Raw genomic sequence first — 15,414 nt, 5'->3', positions numbered from 1 at the left:
GGAGCATAAATACTGACATAGACCAATTGAGCTGACTGGCCTGGCCCCATGCTGTAGATGCAATGGAACAGAGACAAATGTATTTATTTATGATCTATCTGTAGTGGTAGGAAAAACACTATTTACTATTTAGGATATAATAAATGTACTTAATTAGCTTTGTGGCTCATTTCAGTGGGAATGTGCACTCCCAGGCTCAAAGAGCATCAGCCCATTGGTTTCAAAGCTGTGAGACCAGCCAGCCCAGCGGAAAGAAGCCCTCTGACCCTCCCATTTCACGAACAGTCAGAATGAACATGGTTCAGTCCTGGATGTGATTAACAGCAGCAATAACAGCAGAATCCCTGCAATCATCTGTGAACTCGCTGGTGTCTCATCAGGCTGGATAACTGAGTGAATCCCTTCCCACAAGCGGAGCAGGTGAATGGCCTCTCCTCAGCATGAACTTGCTGGTGCTTCAGCAGGGTGGATGAATGTCTGAATCTCTTTCCACAGTTACAGCAGATGAATGGCCTCTCCCCAGTGTGAATTCACTGGTGCAACAGCAGGGTGGATGAATCACTGAATCCCTCCTACAGTCAGAGCAAGTGAATGGCCTCTCCCCGGTGTGAACTCGCTGTTGTCTCAGCAGGCTAGATATCTGAGTGAATCCCATCCCACACTCAGAGCAGGTGAATGGTTTCTCCCCGGTGTGAACTCACTAATGTGTCTGCAGAGCGGATGAATGACTGAATCCCTTCACACAGTCAGAGCAAGTGAACAATCTCTCCCCGGTGTGAATTCGCTGGTGGGTCAGTAGGCTGGATAACTGAGTAAATGCCTTCCCACAGTCAGAGCAGATGAACGGTCTCCCCCCGGTATGAATTCGCTGGTGTCTCCGCAGGGCGGATGAATGAATGAATCCCTTCCCACACTCAGAGCAAGTGAATGGCCTCTCCCCTGTGTGAACTTGCTGGTGCTTCAGCAGGGTGGATGAATGTCTGAATCTCTTTCCACAGTTACAGCAGATGAATGGCCTCTCCCCAGTGTGAATTCGCTGGTGCATCAGCAGGGTGGATGAATCACTGAATCCCTTCCCACGGTCAGAGCAAGTGAACGGCCTCTCCCTGGTGTGAACTCGCTGTTGTCTCAGCAGGCTAGGTAACTACCACCCCTCAGGCGGTGTGTTCCAAATTCCAACCATCCCCTGTGTGAAAATATTTTTCCTCAAATCCTCGCTAAAGCTCCTGCCCTTTACCTTAAATCTCCGCCCCCCAGTTATTGACACCTCCACTGAGGGGAAAAGTTTCTTCTTATCTACCCTATCTATGCCCCTCATAATTTTGTACACCTCTATCAGGTCCCCCCTCAGCCTTCTCTGCTCTCAGGAAAACAACCCCAGCCAATCCAGTCTCCCTTTATAGCTGAAACACTCCAGCCCAGGCAACATCCTGGTGAATCTCCTCTTCACCCTCTCCAGTGCAATCACATCCTTCCTATAGTGTGGCGCCCAGAATTGCACAGATTACTCCAGATGTGGCCCAACTAGTGTTTTATACAGCTCCAACATAACCCCCCTGCTCTTATATTCTATGCCTCGACTAATAAAGGCAAGTATCCCAAATGCCTTCTTAACCACATTGTCTACCTGTGCTGCTGCCTTCAGGGATCTATGGACTTGTACACCAAGGTCCCCCTAATCCCCTGTACTTCCTCGGCTCGTAACATTCATTTGTATTCTCTTGCCATGTTAATCCTCCCAAAATACATCACCTCACACTTCTCAGGATTAAATTCAATTTGCCACTGCTCTGTCCATTTTACCAGCCCATCTATATTACCATGTAATCTAAGGCTTTCCTCTTCACTATTTACGACACCATCATTTTTTGTGTCACCTGAGAACTTACTGATTATACCTCCTATATTCACATCGAAATCATTAATGTACACTACAAACAGCAAGGGTCCCAGCACCGATCCCTGAGGTATACCACTCATCACAGGCTTCCAATTACAAAAACAACTTTGGACCATCACCCTCTGCCTCCTGCCACTAAGCCAATTTTGGATCCAATTTGCCAAATTGCAGAGCTCGAAATCGGGACTAAATTAACCACGTTAACTATATGGGGGCTGCAGCTGACCGACGCTGCAGAGTACCACTGCTCCCTGAGGCTCACAGTGACAGAAAGTAGTGAAACTCTCATACAGAACTCCCCCCACTCTGGATGCCTGGGCCCCAGCTGCTGAAGCATGATATAAGGGCTGACACGGTGCTGAGTCACACCCCTGTGAGCTGACACACACGGAGATGGAGCCAGGAAGTAGCCCCTTGTGTGAAGCACTCATAACAGACTGATTATTTGACACTGGGAAGTGTTCTTGAGTGTCAGCAATCTCTGCCTCGGTGTGTATCTGAACATTTAACCCTGGTTTTAAAGGGAGATGTATTTGATCAGAGGCAGGAAGGAAGATTTAACGTGTACATTGATTCTCTGATGGGTCTGTCTGTCCGATTGGATTCTACAGTTTGTTTTCTCAGCTGCTCCTGGAGACAGTTGGGTGACAGTTTATGCCGAGTTTCTACCTGACGCCCAACATACAGGAGTTCCCAGCCACAGTCCAAAGGCAGTTTTTGTACAGGGCTGAGACAGTTTTCCATTACTGTGAGTCTTAGAGAGAATGCAGTGCGAATACGCTGGTGTCTCAACAGGTCATTGCTTCTTGTAAAGGTATTCTCACATTCAGAATATTGAAACAGAGTGAACACATTGGTGTTCAGTGTATTGGGAGGATTCAGAGAGAAGCCGGAAGCGGCGGATAGTGAGAGTCGAGAATGTTCATTGTTTAATATTTGGCTCTGGGGCCGCACTCGGGATTTGTAAACCCCGTCCGGGGTTTATTAACCCGCTCCCGACAGTCACCTCTCACCTGACAGCTCACAATGCCCGGCTGATTGACGGCAACTCGGGACCAATAGCAGGAAGGGGCGTGTCCGCAGCCCGGCTGGTTCTCGAGCCAATCGGAGTGATGGAGGGGCGGGGCTAGGCTGCGACTGAAGCATGCGCAGTACTGGAATCGGAGCCGGAAGAAGGTGGTCGGGTTAAGATCACAAAGGGTGAGAAATGAAGCCGACGGCTGGAGGTTGTGAACCGGAGGGGAGCCTGGAAACCACGCGCGAGCTCAGAGGGCGGGTGGAGATTATGAACCGGGGGGTGGGGGAGCCTGGAAACCGCGCGCGATCTCGGGGGGCGGGGAGACGGTGGACTAGTGGTAATGTCACTGGGCTAGAAACCCAGAGACCCTGTTCTGAGGATATGGATTCAATTCAGTGAATACATCTGGAATATAAATCTCGTCTCGGAAATAGTGACCATAAAACTATCATGGGTTGTTTTAAACCCCCATCTGGTTCACCTGCGCCCTTTCAGGGAAGGAAATCTGCCAACCGACATGTGACTCCAGACCCACAGGGTTCACTCTGAAACCGTCCAGCAAGCCCCTCAGTTCCAGGACTGTTAGGGATGGGCAATGCCCACATCCCATCATGGAATTTAAAAAAACATGGTGGCTGTGGGACTGGAAACCCTGTTAAGAGGCCTGGCATATGCAGGCAACTGCCTGTCACCATCTTAGGAGGGGAAAGGGGAAGGTTGTGGGTGGTTGGGGGGAGGGGGGGTGAATGGGTGGCCATATTGGTGAGGGAATTGTCATTTGTGGGAGAGAATTCCAAACTTTTGTTTTTGTGTCAACAATTGTTACCTCATTTCATTCTGAAAGACCTGGCTACACTTTTAGACTATGCCCCTGGTCCACAACTCCCCAGTTAACAAAAATAATTTCTCTCTATCTTGGATAAATTCCTGGAAACACAATCCGAGTTTCAGTCATCTCTCCTGATAATTTAATTTCAGGTATCACTGTGACTGGAAAAGCATCTGGATACACAAAGCCCTGATCAGACAACATCTGGAGAATGGTAAAAACAAAAAAACTGCAGATGCTGGAAATCCAAAACAAAAACAGAATTACCTGGAAAAACTCAGCAGGTCTGGCAGCATCGGCGGAGAAGAAAAGAGTTGACGTTTCGAGTCCTCATGACCCTTCGACAGAACTTGCGTTCGAGTCCAAGAAAGAGTCTTTCTTGGACTCGTACGCAAGTTCTGTCGAAGGGTCATGAGGACTCGAAACGTCAACTCTTTTCTTCTCCGCCGATGCTGCCAGACCTGCTGAGTTTTTCCAGGTAATTCTGTTTTTGATCTGGAGAATGGTGTTCAGTTCTGGGCAGGAAGGATACATTTTCCTTGGAGGGAGTGCAGCACAGGTTTACCTGAATGATACCTGGACTCCAAGAGTTAAATTGTGAGGAGACATGACACAAAGTTGGGTTGTATTCCCTAGAATTTAGAAGATTAAGGGGTGATTTGATCAAAGTTGTCAAAATATTAGTTGGAACTGAGTGGATAGAGAGAAACAATTTCCACCAGTTGAGGAATCTGGGACTGTCCAATGTCATTAATATCTTTCGTTAACAAAGATTGTCCAATGTCAGATTTAACATTAACATTGATCTTGCATCAACTAGGGATGAGAACTGAACATCCAGGGGTATTTAGTATTTAGGATGGTCAGACAAAAAGGAAAAGGCGATGGAGTTGCATTGCTGGTTAAAGAGGATATCAATGCAATAGTGGGCATAATGTAAACATGAAAGCTAGACCTTTCAGAAGTGAAGTTAGCAAACAACTCTACACACAAAGGGAGGTAGAAGTGAGGAACTCTGTTCCACAAACAGCAGTTGATGCAAGATCAATGTTAATGTTAAATCTGACATTGAACAATCTTTGTTAACCAAAGGTGTTAATGGATGTGGAGCAAAGGCAAGTGTATAGAGTTAGATCACAGATCAGCCATGATCTCATTTCATGGTGGAATAGACACGAGGGACTAAATAGCCATCCCCTAGAATCATAGAAACTTACAGCACAGAAAGAGGCCATTCAACCCTTTGTGCTTCTGCAGTCTCTTTGAAAGAGCAGTCATGTTTAGACCCACACACATGCATTCTGTTTGTAATCAGTAAGTTCCTCATTCTCAAATCCCTGTCAACTTCCTTTTAAAATTCCCTGTAAAATCAGGTTCCAGCACCTTTTCAGGTCAAGAGTTCCTGATCCTGACAACTCACTGTGGTGCAGAAACTGCTGAACTCGATGTTGAGTTCTGGAAGGTTGTAAAGTGTCGAATCTAAAGATGAGCTGCTGTTCCTTAAGCTCCCATTGAGCTTCATTGGAGCAGCTCAGGGGGTCAAGGACAGTGAGGTCAGAGTGGGAGTGGGGCAGAGAATTAAAATGACAAGTGACCAGAAGCTCAGGGTCAAGCTCATAGACTGAACAGAGGTTGTTCCACAAATTGATCACCCAATCTGTGTTTGATCTTCCCACCGTAGAGCTGACCACATGGTAAGCGCTGAATAAAGAAACTAAATGGAAAAAATTACAAGTAAATCACTGTTTGTTGTAGGCCGAAGAAAGATGCTTCATTTGAAGAGTAAGGGTTACAAAGTAAAACAAGGCAATTTCCAGAATATTAAATCACCAGTCCGGTTACAGAAATTATTAACGTCAGCAGAAACCAACCCACACTATCAGAATGAAAATGGTTCAGTCCTGGATGTGATGAACAGCAGAATCCAACCCCTCGAGTCAATGCTGAACTCGCTGGTGTGTCAGCCGGTTGGATGATGGATTAAACCCCTTCCCACACGTGGAGCAGGTGTCTGGCCTCTCCCCAGTGTGAACTCTATGCTGTGTGTCTTGAAGCTGATGGTTTTCCCCATGCACCAGCTGCTCTTGTCTTTTCAGGTGGTGGGGGCCATGGGTTTGGAATTTCCAAATTCTGGTTGAATTGCAGATCTATGAAATCCATCTCCTTTTCCCCTCCTCCACCTCTCACTCTCTCTTCTCCCATAGAGGCCAGAATCTTGTGTAGGTCCAGACTGGGAGGCAGGTTCCCTTCCCTTAAGGACATTAGTGAACCAGTTGGGTTTTTATGACAATCTGGTAGTTTCCATGGTCACATTTTCCTCGTGCTGGTCCCACAAATTACCAGATTCATTCACCTCAATGTCACAGCCTGTCCTTGTGTTTTTGTCGGTTCTGTTTCACAGTTCCTTGTTTATGTTTTAAATTCATTTTGTAGAGTATTAGAAGGATTTGCAGTTTGGAAAGTCAAACCACTATCACATCAAAATCAACCAGAGTCACTTGATTCATCAGGACCTGGATGTTATCATCCTTTGAACATGGAAGCAAAAAGCACTGTTCACACCAGGGAGAAACCCTGGAAATGTGGGGACTGTGGGAAGGGATTCAGATCCCCGTCTGATCTGGAAACTCATCGGCGCAATCACACCGGGGAGAGGCCATTTATCTGCTCCGTGTGTGGGAAGGGATTCATTCAATTAGTCTGCCTTCAGAGACACCAACGACTTCACACTGGGGAGAGGCCATTCACCTGCTCCGTGTGTGGAAAAGGATTCACTCTCTCATCCCACCTGTTGAAACACCAGCAAGTCCACGCTGAAAAGAGAGAGTTTAAATGCCCTGATTGTGAAAAGAGCTTTAAAAACCCACACGGACTGAGGGAGCACCAGCGCATTCACACCGGGTACGCACCATTCAGCTGCTCACAGTGTGGGAAGAGGTTCAGGACATCGCCTCACCTTCTGACACATCAACGGGTTCACACTGACGAGAGACCTTTTAAATGTCCAGACTGTGGAAAGTGCTTCAAAGGTTCTGGGGATCTGCAATATCATCAACGTATTCACACTGATGAGAGACCGTTCAGGTGCTCTCACTGTGCAACTGGGTTCAGACGATCATCTGAACTTACTGTACATGAACGAGTTCATACTGGGGAAAGGCCGTTCATCTGCTCCAAATGTGGGAAGGGATTCACCCAGTCATCCAACCTGCTGACACACCAGCTAGTTCACACTGGGGAGAGGCCCTTCACCTGCTCTGAATGTGGAAAGGGATTCACACGACCATCCCACTTGCTCACACACCAGCGGGTTCACACTGGGGAGAGGCCATTCACCTGTTCCGTGTGTGGAAAGGGATTTAATCGATCATCCAACCTGCTGAGACACCAGCGAGTTCACACTGGGGAGAGACCCTTCACCTGTCCCGTGTGTGGGAAGGGATTTATTCATTCATCCAACCTGCTGACTCACCAGCGAGTTCACACTGGGGAGAGGCCCTTCACGTGCTCCATGTGTGGGAAGAGATTTAATCGATCTTCTAACCTGCTGACACACCAGCGAATTCACACGTGACTGCACTGTTCAAATTCTGCTGCTGTTAATCAGATTCAGGAGTGAACCTTGTTAATTATGATATTGGGTAAGTGTTATTGCTAACCACAGTATCTGGGCTGGAGTTGACAGAATTGCAAAGTGCCTTTCACAATCTCAGGACATCTCTGTGCGCTGTAAACCTCCACAACAGCAATGTGATCATGACTAGGGATGACCTGTTTTTAGTCAGATTGGTTGAGGGTGAAAGATTGCCCTCGTCATGGAGTGCGTCCCTGCTCTCCCTAAAAATAGCAGCCATGGGATCTTTCACATCCGCCTGAGAGAGCAGACAGGACCCTCAGTTTAACACCCTCACACCTCTTTATGTGGTGCAGGGTCATCACTCCTGTGAAGCCCCTTGGGCTGTTTCTCAATGCATGAAAATAGCTTTATAAATGTGACTTGAATGCGACATCACAGACAGAGATGTGCTGGGTAAAACTGAACCAGGCGCTGCCTGCAGCTGAGAGCCGAACACACAGGAACCGTCAACAACAATTGGAATGCTGCAGTTTTTATAATACCATATAAAGAATAAAAGGAACAGCAAAGAATGACTAAAAGGTTAATAAAGAGGGAGAAATTAGACTACAAGAGAAAGCTACCTAGAAATATAAAAACAGGTGGAGTTTCGACAAGTATTTACAAAGGAAAAGAATCAGTAAAGTGAGCAATGGTCCTCTAGAGAGTGAATCTGGGGAATTAATAATGGAAAATAAGGAAATGGCAGACAAACACAACAGATTTTTGCGCCTGTCTTCACTGCAAAGAATACAAATAACTTGCCAGAAATGATTGTGAATCAGGAGGAGAAAGGGAGAGAGGAACGTAAAACAATTACAGGGAACTTATAACCGGACCAGGGAAAGTGTACCGAGAAAATTATTAGAACTAAAAACTGACAAGTCCCCTGGTCCTGATGGACTTCATCCTAAGGGCATAAAAGAAGTGGCTGCTGAAATAGTAGATGCATTGGTTTTAATTTTCCAAAATTCCCTCGATTCTGGAAAGATCTCATCAGATTGGAAAATAGTGAATGTGACTCCTCAATTCAAGGAGGGAGACAGAAAGCAGGAAACTACAGGCCAGTTAGTTTAACATCTGTCATTGGGAAAATCCTAGAACCTATTATTCAGGAGGTTCTAATGGGCACTTGAAAAGTCTCAATGTAATCAGGCAGCGTCAACATGGTTTTGTGAAACAGAAATCATGCCTGACTGATTTATTAGTGTTCTTTGGGGAAGTAACAAGCAACAAGGTAAGGGGAACCTGTGGATGTGCTGTACTTAGATTTCCAGAAGGCATTTGACCAAGTGCCACATCAAAGGTTACTGCACAAAATCAGAGCTCTTGGTGGAAGAGGCGTTACAATTAATTTATGGGGTGCAACTCATTTGACCTGATGTCCCCAATTGTGTATTATCTAATAAATCATTTGGTTCACACTAGGCTGAATCATCGGACAAGACTGAATACTTCAGATGGTAAATTTAAAAGATTTGTTAACAATTAAAAGGTAGAAAGGTAATAAGTTAAAAAATTAGAAAACTAAGTTTCAATTAACAGTAAAAGGAAAAAGCTTAACAACTAAACAGACTTCTCACACCTTCCTCGGGTGATCAAGCTGAAGGTGTGAAGTGATGCTAACCCTCTGCTCGGCCGTCAACAGTCGATCTTTCAGAATACTGTCTCAAACACTCAGTGCGTGGATAACATGCCAGCAAAATGGCTTCTCCACACCTTCATTTGATCCCCTTAACTCATATTTTCTTATCTCAAATTAGCCTAACTGTCAAACAATAATTAACTGTCTGCTTATTTATAATTTGTTTCTCACATATGTGAGCATCTTTCCACACAATAATAAAATGGGGCTGCTCCCTATGTTTCAGTTTCTGATTTTTAATAATTCTTGAATAATGCCTTATTCTCTACCCATCTTTATGTTACTCCCCAAGGACATAAAGACTTCGATTTAGCACTACTTATCTTTCTAGATTGGTCTGTGAAAAACCATTTTACAATGCACTATCTTATAATGTACAATTAGTATATTTAAAATTATGTGTAAGCTTTACAGACCCGGATTATATGTCCAGCCTTTACCAATACATCTATTGATTAATTGCTTATCCTTCACAATTGAGTCTCACTACTTTGTTCAAGCATTCCTGGCTGGTTTCCATTCATGCAGTAACTGGTTTATATTACTATCACCGAATCACAGTGCCGAAGAGGCCCTTCGGCCCATCATGTCTGCACCGACATGTGAGAAACACCTGACCTACCTACCTAATCCCATTTACCAGCACTTGGCCCATAGCCTTGAATGTTATGATGTGCCAAGTGCTCATACAGGTACTTTTTAAAGGATGTGAGGCAACCCGCCTCCACCACCCTCCCAGGCAGTGCATTCCAGACCGTCACCACCCTCTGGGTAAAAAAGTTTTTCCTCACATCCCCCCTAAACCTCCTGCCCTTCACCTTGAACTTATGCCCCCTTGTGACTGACCCTCCAACTAAGGGGAACAGTTGCTCCCTATCCATGCCCCTCATAATCTTGTACACCTTGATCAGGTCGTCCCTCAGTCTTCTCTGCTCCAATGAAAACAACCCAAGTCTATCCAACCTCTCTTCATAACGTAAATACTTCATCTCAGGCAACATCATCGTGAATCTCCTCTGCACCCCCTCCAGTGCAATCACATCCTTCCTATAATGTGGCGACCAGAACTGCACACAGTACTCCAGCTGTAGCCTCACCAAGGTTCTATACAACTCCAACATGACGTCCCTACTTTTGTAATCAATGCCTCGATTGATAAAGGCAAATGTCCCTTTTGCCTTTTTCACCACCCCACTAACGTGCCCCTCACCTTCAGAGATCTATGGACACACATGCTAAGGTCCCTTTGTTCCTCAGAACTTCCTAGTGCCGTGCCGTTCATTGAATACTTCCTTATCAAATTACTCCTTCCAAAGTGTATCACCTCACACTTTTCAGGGTTAAATTCCATCTGCCACTTATCGGCCCATTTGACCATCCCGTCTATATCTTCCTGTAGCCCAAGACACTCAACCTCACTGTTAACCACCCAGCCAATCTTTGTGTGATCCGCAAACTAACTAATCCTACCCCCCGCATCGTCATCTATGTCGTTTATATAAATGACAAATAATAGGGGACTGAGCACAGATCCCTGTGGTACACCACTGGACACTGGCTTCCAGTCACTAAAGCATCCTGTCATCACCCTCTGCCTCCTACAACTAAGCCAATTTTAAATCCACCTTATCAAATTACCCTGTATCCCATGTGCATTTGCCTTCTTTATAAGTCTCCCATGTGGGACCTTGTCAAAGGCTTTGCTGAAATCCATATAAATTACATCAACTGCACTACTCTCATCTACACACCTGGTCACCTCCTCAAAAAATTCAATCAAATTTATTAGGCATGACCTCCCTCTGACAAAGCCATGCTGACTATCCCTGATCAAACCTTGCCTCCCCAAGTGGAGATAGCTATTCTCCTTCAGAAATTTCTCCAAAAGTTTCCTTACACTGACGTGAGATTCACTGGCCTGTAGTTCCCTGGCTTACCTCTACAACCCTTCTTAAATAGTGGAACCACATTAGCTCTTCTCCAGTCCTCTGGCACCTCCCCCTTGGCCAGAGAGGAATTAAAAATTTGGGTCAGAGTCCCTGCGATCTCCTCCCGTGCCTCCCTCAGCAGTCTGGGACACAAATCATCAGGACCTGAAGATATGTTCACTTTTAAGCCTGCCAACACCTCCAATACCTTGTCACTCCCTATATCAATTTGCTTAAGAACCTTGCAGTCTCTCTCCCCGAGTTCGATACCTTGGGTGAAGACGGATGTGAAGTATTCATTCAACACTCGAGTGATGTCCTCTGGCTCCACCCATAGATTGCCCCCTTTGTCCCTAATGGGCCCTACTCTTTCCCTGGTTATCCTCTTCCCATTGATATACTTATTGAATATCTTGGGATTTTCCCTACTTTTACCAGCCAGAGGTTTCTCATATCCCCTCTTTGCTCTCCTAATTGCTTTCTTAAGCTCCACCCTGCACTGTCTGTACTCCACTAATGCCTCTGCTGATTTGCTTCCCTTGTACCTGCTAAAAGTCTCTTTTTTCCATCTCATCATAACCTGAACATCTCTGGTCATCCATGTCTCCTGGATTAGTTCAAAATGGCTTCTTGCCCTATTAGCTTACTAACGTCTGTTAGTTCCATCTGTGGCCCAATCACAGTTGTTACAATAGACAGTCAAGTCACAATAGTTACACTGATGCCAACAAAACTGACAAAATTACTCCGGTTACAGTATCTCTCAGGAGGTGGAATCGGTTGCATTGCCGTTCTGCTTTGGGCTGCATTAGAGGGCTTAAGTTGGTGTTTGGTGAGTTGAGGGAGTTCAGTGAAGAGGGCAGGTGATCCTTTCATTTTCTATCTTTTCTCTGCCTGCAGTAGCTGACTCTTACTTTGCTACAGCAGAAGCCTATAAAGCAGCAGGAGTTCAGGGAGAAAGAGAGAGCCCAAAAAGGCAGAGAGAGGGAGAGCCAGAGAAAATCTAAAAGTGACATGACAGGAGTCCCATAAGTTGATTAGTTGGTAAGTATCGGCCTTTCTGGTCTCACCACAGAGAAGAGAGACAATTGATAAGTGACAGGTTGGTTATTATATTGTACCATACTGTAGTAAACAGTTTATATAAAGTCTAAGATATGGGAGTGCAGCTTGGCATGTGAAATGTGCATCCTGCAAGATGTGGTAACTTGTGCAGGCACAAAGTGCCTTCGATTACTACATCTGCATTAAGTGTCACCAGCTGGAGAAACTTGAGCTGCAGGTTGTGGAACTTGAGCAGCGGCTGGAGTCGATGGTGCATCCACAAGGCTGAGGATTATGTGGATAGCATGTTAAGAAAGGTGGTCACACCACAGCTAAGAAGTACACAGGCAGAGAGGGAATGGGTGATCTCCATAGTATCTGAGAGAAACAGGCAGAAAGTGCAGAATCCCCTGAGGTTATCTTGCTCTCTAACCGCTTTTCCATTTTGGATACTGCTGAGCAAGATGGTTCCTCAGAGGACTGTAACAAGAGCCAAGGTTGTGGCTCAGCTGCACAAGAGAGAGGAGGAAGTGTGGAAGAGGTATAGTGGTAGGGGATTCCATAGTTAGGGGAGCAGACAGTTATTTCTCCAGCTATAGACCTGACTCCAGGATGGTATGTTGCCTCCCTGGTGCTAGGGTCAAGGATGTCACAGAGTGGCTGCAGGACACTCTTTTGGCGGAGGGTGAACAGCCAGAGGTCATGATCCACATTGGGACCAATGACATAGGTAGGAAAAGGAATGAGGTCCTGAAAGCAGATTTTAGGGAGTTAGGGAGGGAATTAAAGAGCAGGACCTCAACAGTAATAATCCCAGGATTACTCCCAGTGCCACGTGCTCATGAACATAACAATAGAAAGATTGAGCAGTTCAACATGTGGCTGGAGAAATGGAGTCGGAGGGAGGCCTTTAGGTTTCTGAGGCATTAGGATCGGTTCTGTGGCAGGTGGGATCTGTACAAGAAGTACAGGTTATACCTTAACAGGACTGGGACTAATGTCTTTGTTGGGAGGTTTGCTCGTGCTGTTGGGGAAGGTTTAAACTAGATTGGGAGAGGGGTAGGAACCTGAAGGAAAAATCAGATTGGAGAGCAGAAAAACTGCCAGTGGGAAGTAGTGAAGTATTAACTGATAAGGGGGATACATCAGAGAGTAGCACCGAGATAAATAGAATACTTAGGGAGTTTGATAGAATCAGAGTAGGCAATAGTAAGTCATTAGATGGAGTCAGATTGGTCAAGACATTGCCCTGAGGAATGAGTCAGCAATTGGCTGTCACTTATTCTGTTCAATTAAAACAGACACAATCTTTGTACATGTTCTTTCTGTCTGCAAAGAACAGGGCCTTGTGTATTAATATATGTAGCTTCCAGTAGACACAATGCACTACATTGCAAGCCCAACTGGCAATCTTAAATTGGTTGTGAGTGTAATTCTAAGCACATTGAGGGTTACTTAGCAAATATCCAATTGTGGAATCACATCTAATGTTGGCCAATGTGTTTTGAGTTTTGCAAGCAAGGTTGTCTACGGTCTGTACCCTGTCCATTGTGAACAGCGGCTGGGACATGCAGTTTGATAAGATCTGCCAGTCTTTGGGATGTACAGCCTACATACCCAGCATCAGACTGGCACTGAAATTTATATACCACATTACTCATTTGTGTGATAGGCAGAATGTCTTTTTGGCTTGATGGCAGCATTCTGTTAGTGGTGAATACCATTCATGTTGCTGCTGCATCGTAGCAGCATGAAACTGCTAGCTTCATCTGTTGCATAAATTTTTCAGTTACCTTGCTCTTCCAGGGTAATCTGAGGTAGACTGGGCACTTTTCAGGGCAGAAAGTGACAGCAGAAAGTTCTCAGTACCATTTGAACTTAAATTCCAATTTTGTTCATTTGAGACTTTAACCATTCAGGCAATAGGAAACAAGTGATTCAGGAAACTTTAATAAGTTCTAAGTTAATACTTATCACAGCAGGGCAGTGACTTTACAGGCATACTACGGGTCTTGCTTCCCGGTTCAGCTTCTTTCTCTCTCTGGAGCCTTCTTGTTTTCTGCTTTCAGCTGACAAGCAGTTTTCAGTTTCAAATTCAGCATGGTTTGGTGAAAGCTGCTGCTTATTAACTCTTTACTAGTCACAATTCACAGTATGATCAATGATATTGCATTCTGATTGGCCTAAACAAGGCGAGGCTATTTTCTAATTGGCTCAAGGTGTGTGTGATCAATCTGTGATTGGTTCCCAAGGGTGATGGTCATCAACTGATGTCACCTACCAGTATCCCCTGACTGGTTCCTTAAAATTCCAGTTACTATAGGACCATCCTCCTCATTAAAGTTTGTTTCTGTTATTTTAATAACTTCTTGCCAAGATAAAATGATGTTTTATGATATCTTCCTTGGCTATTTGTTCAGTATGCTGTCATGCCTCATGAATGATACCTTGAGATGGTTGTCTCAAACTTTGATGAATTTGTGCAGATTCCTTATTAAATCAGAACCTTTATCAGTGACTTTGTTTTCGAGGCCATTTGCTAGGTGTTTCTTTTTTGTGCTGTTGTTAATTGTTACTTTACTTTTAAAACAAAGGATAGAATAGAAAAGTTACTCATAACCTTAAAACTATGTAGGCCTATTACAGAAGATTACAAAATAGGTAATACTTAAAAGTTATAAGAGTGCGTATAAAATATAAGCGCATATCAATAATTAGTGTTTAAAATGTAAGGTCGTAAAGTCTCCTTCTACATTCAGTTATTACATAGTCTTGAGTGATAAAAGTCTAAAAGGATTACACGTTACAAAACGCAATGTTATAAAAATTAACAACAAAGATTAATACAAAGAATACATTGAGCCAAATGTAATTGCTTTCTTCGAAAACACTACGAATTAAAACTAGCTTAATGTAGAACACAACTGTTGTTATTCTTTCCCTCCTCCCTACAATAAATCCTTCCTAACTTTCCTTTGCTGATAACACCAGGTTTCGATAAGGTATTATGATGTGGGGGGATGTAAGCTTGCCCGTTCAACCTTGAAAGTGGCAAGTTCTCGCAATGTGGCTCTGTGAAATGGGAATGCATACAACAGGGGCCTCTTCAGCAGTTGTTCTGTAATTAACTCACTGGTATGTTACCTCCATTGTGTCTAAAGTCCTGTGGTGCCTTTATCTGTCAAGTGAAGCTAAGCAAAGTCATATGATATTAAATGCTTAAGTCCTCTATTGGTTACAGTTTAAAAGGATAATATACCATAAAGTCAATTGATCAATATAATTTGATTGTGTGATCTAAACTAAGACTAATCAATAAACATCACTTTCCCTATATGGCCTTAGGCCCATTCATGAGTTTGCATGATATACAAGACAAAATGATTTGATCAGGGTGGCCATTATTCCTCAGGATGCCTTTGATGCGCCCTATT

At 44.5% G+C, this 15,414-nt stretch overlaps 1 protein-coding gene and 1 pseudogene across 1 annotated transcript; one reads left to right on the top strand and one right to left on the bottom strand.

Moving 5' to 3' along the window:
- LOC121270166 overlaps nucleotides 1-1,051 on the bottom strand; it is a 29,000-nt pseudogene extending 27,949 nt beyond the window's left edge.
- Nucleotides 1,052-3,065: 2,014 nt separating this feature from the next.
- On the top strand, nucleotides 3,066-7,204 carry LOC121270624 (zinc finger protein 235-like; the record flags this gene model as incomplete). Its single annotated transcript, XM_041176012.1, has 2 exons — nucleotides 3,066-3,100; nucleotides 6,181-7,204. A coding segment is annotated over exon 2 (921 nt), but the record flags the coding sequence as incomplete, so codon positions are not given.
- Nucleotides 7,205-15,414: the final 8,210 nt, after the last annotated feature.

Source organism: Carcharodon carcharias, chromosome 27, assembly GCF_017639515.1.
Source record: "Carcharodon carcharias isolate sCarCar2 chromosome 27, sCarCar2.pri, whole genome shotgun sequence".
NCBI classification, from domain to species: domain Eukaryota; kingdom Metazoa; phylum Chordata; class Chondrichthyes; order Lamniformes; family Lamnidae; genus Carcharodon; species Carcharodon carcharias.
This window is presented reverse-complemented; position numbering and strand designations above follow the sequence as displayed.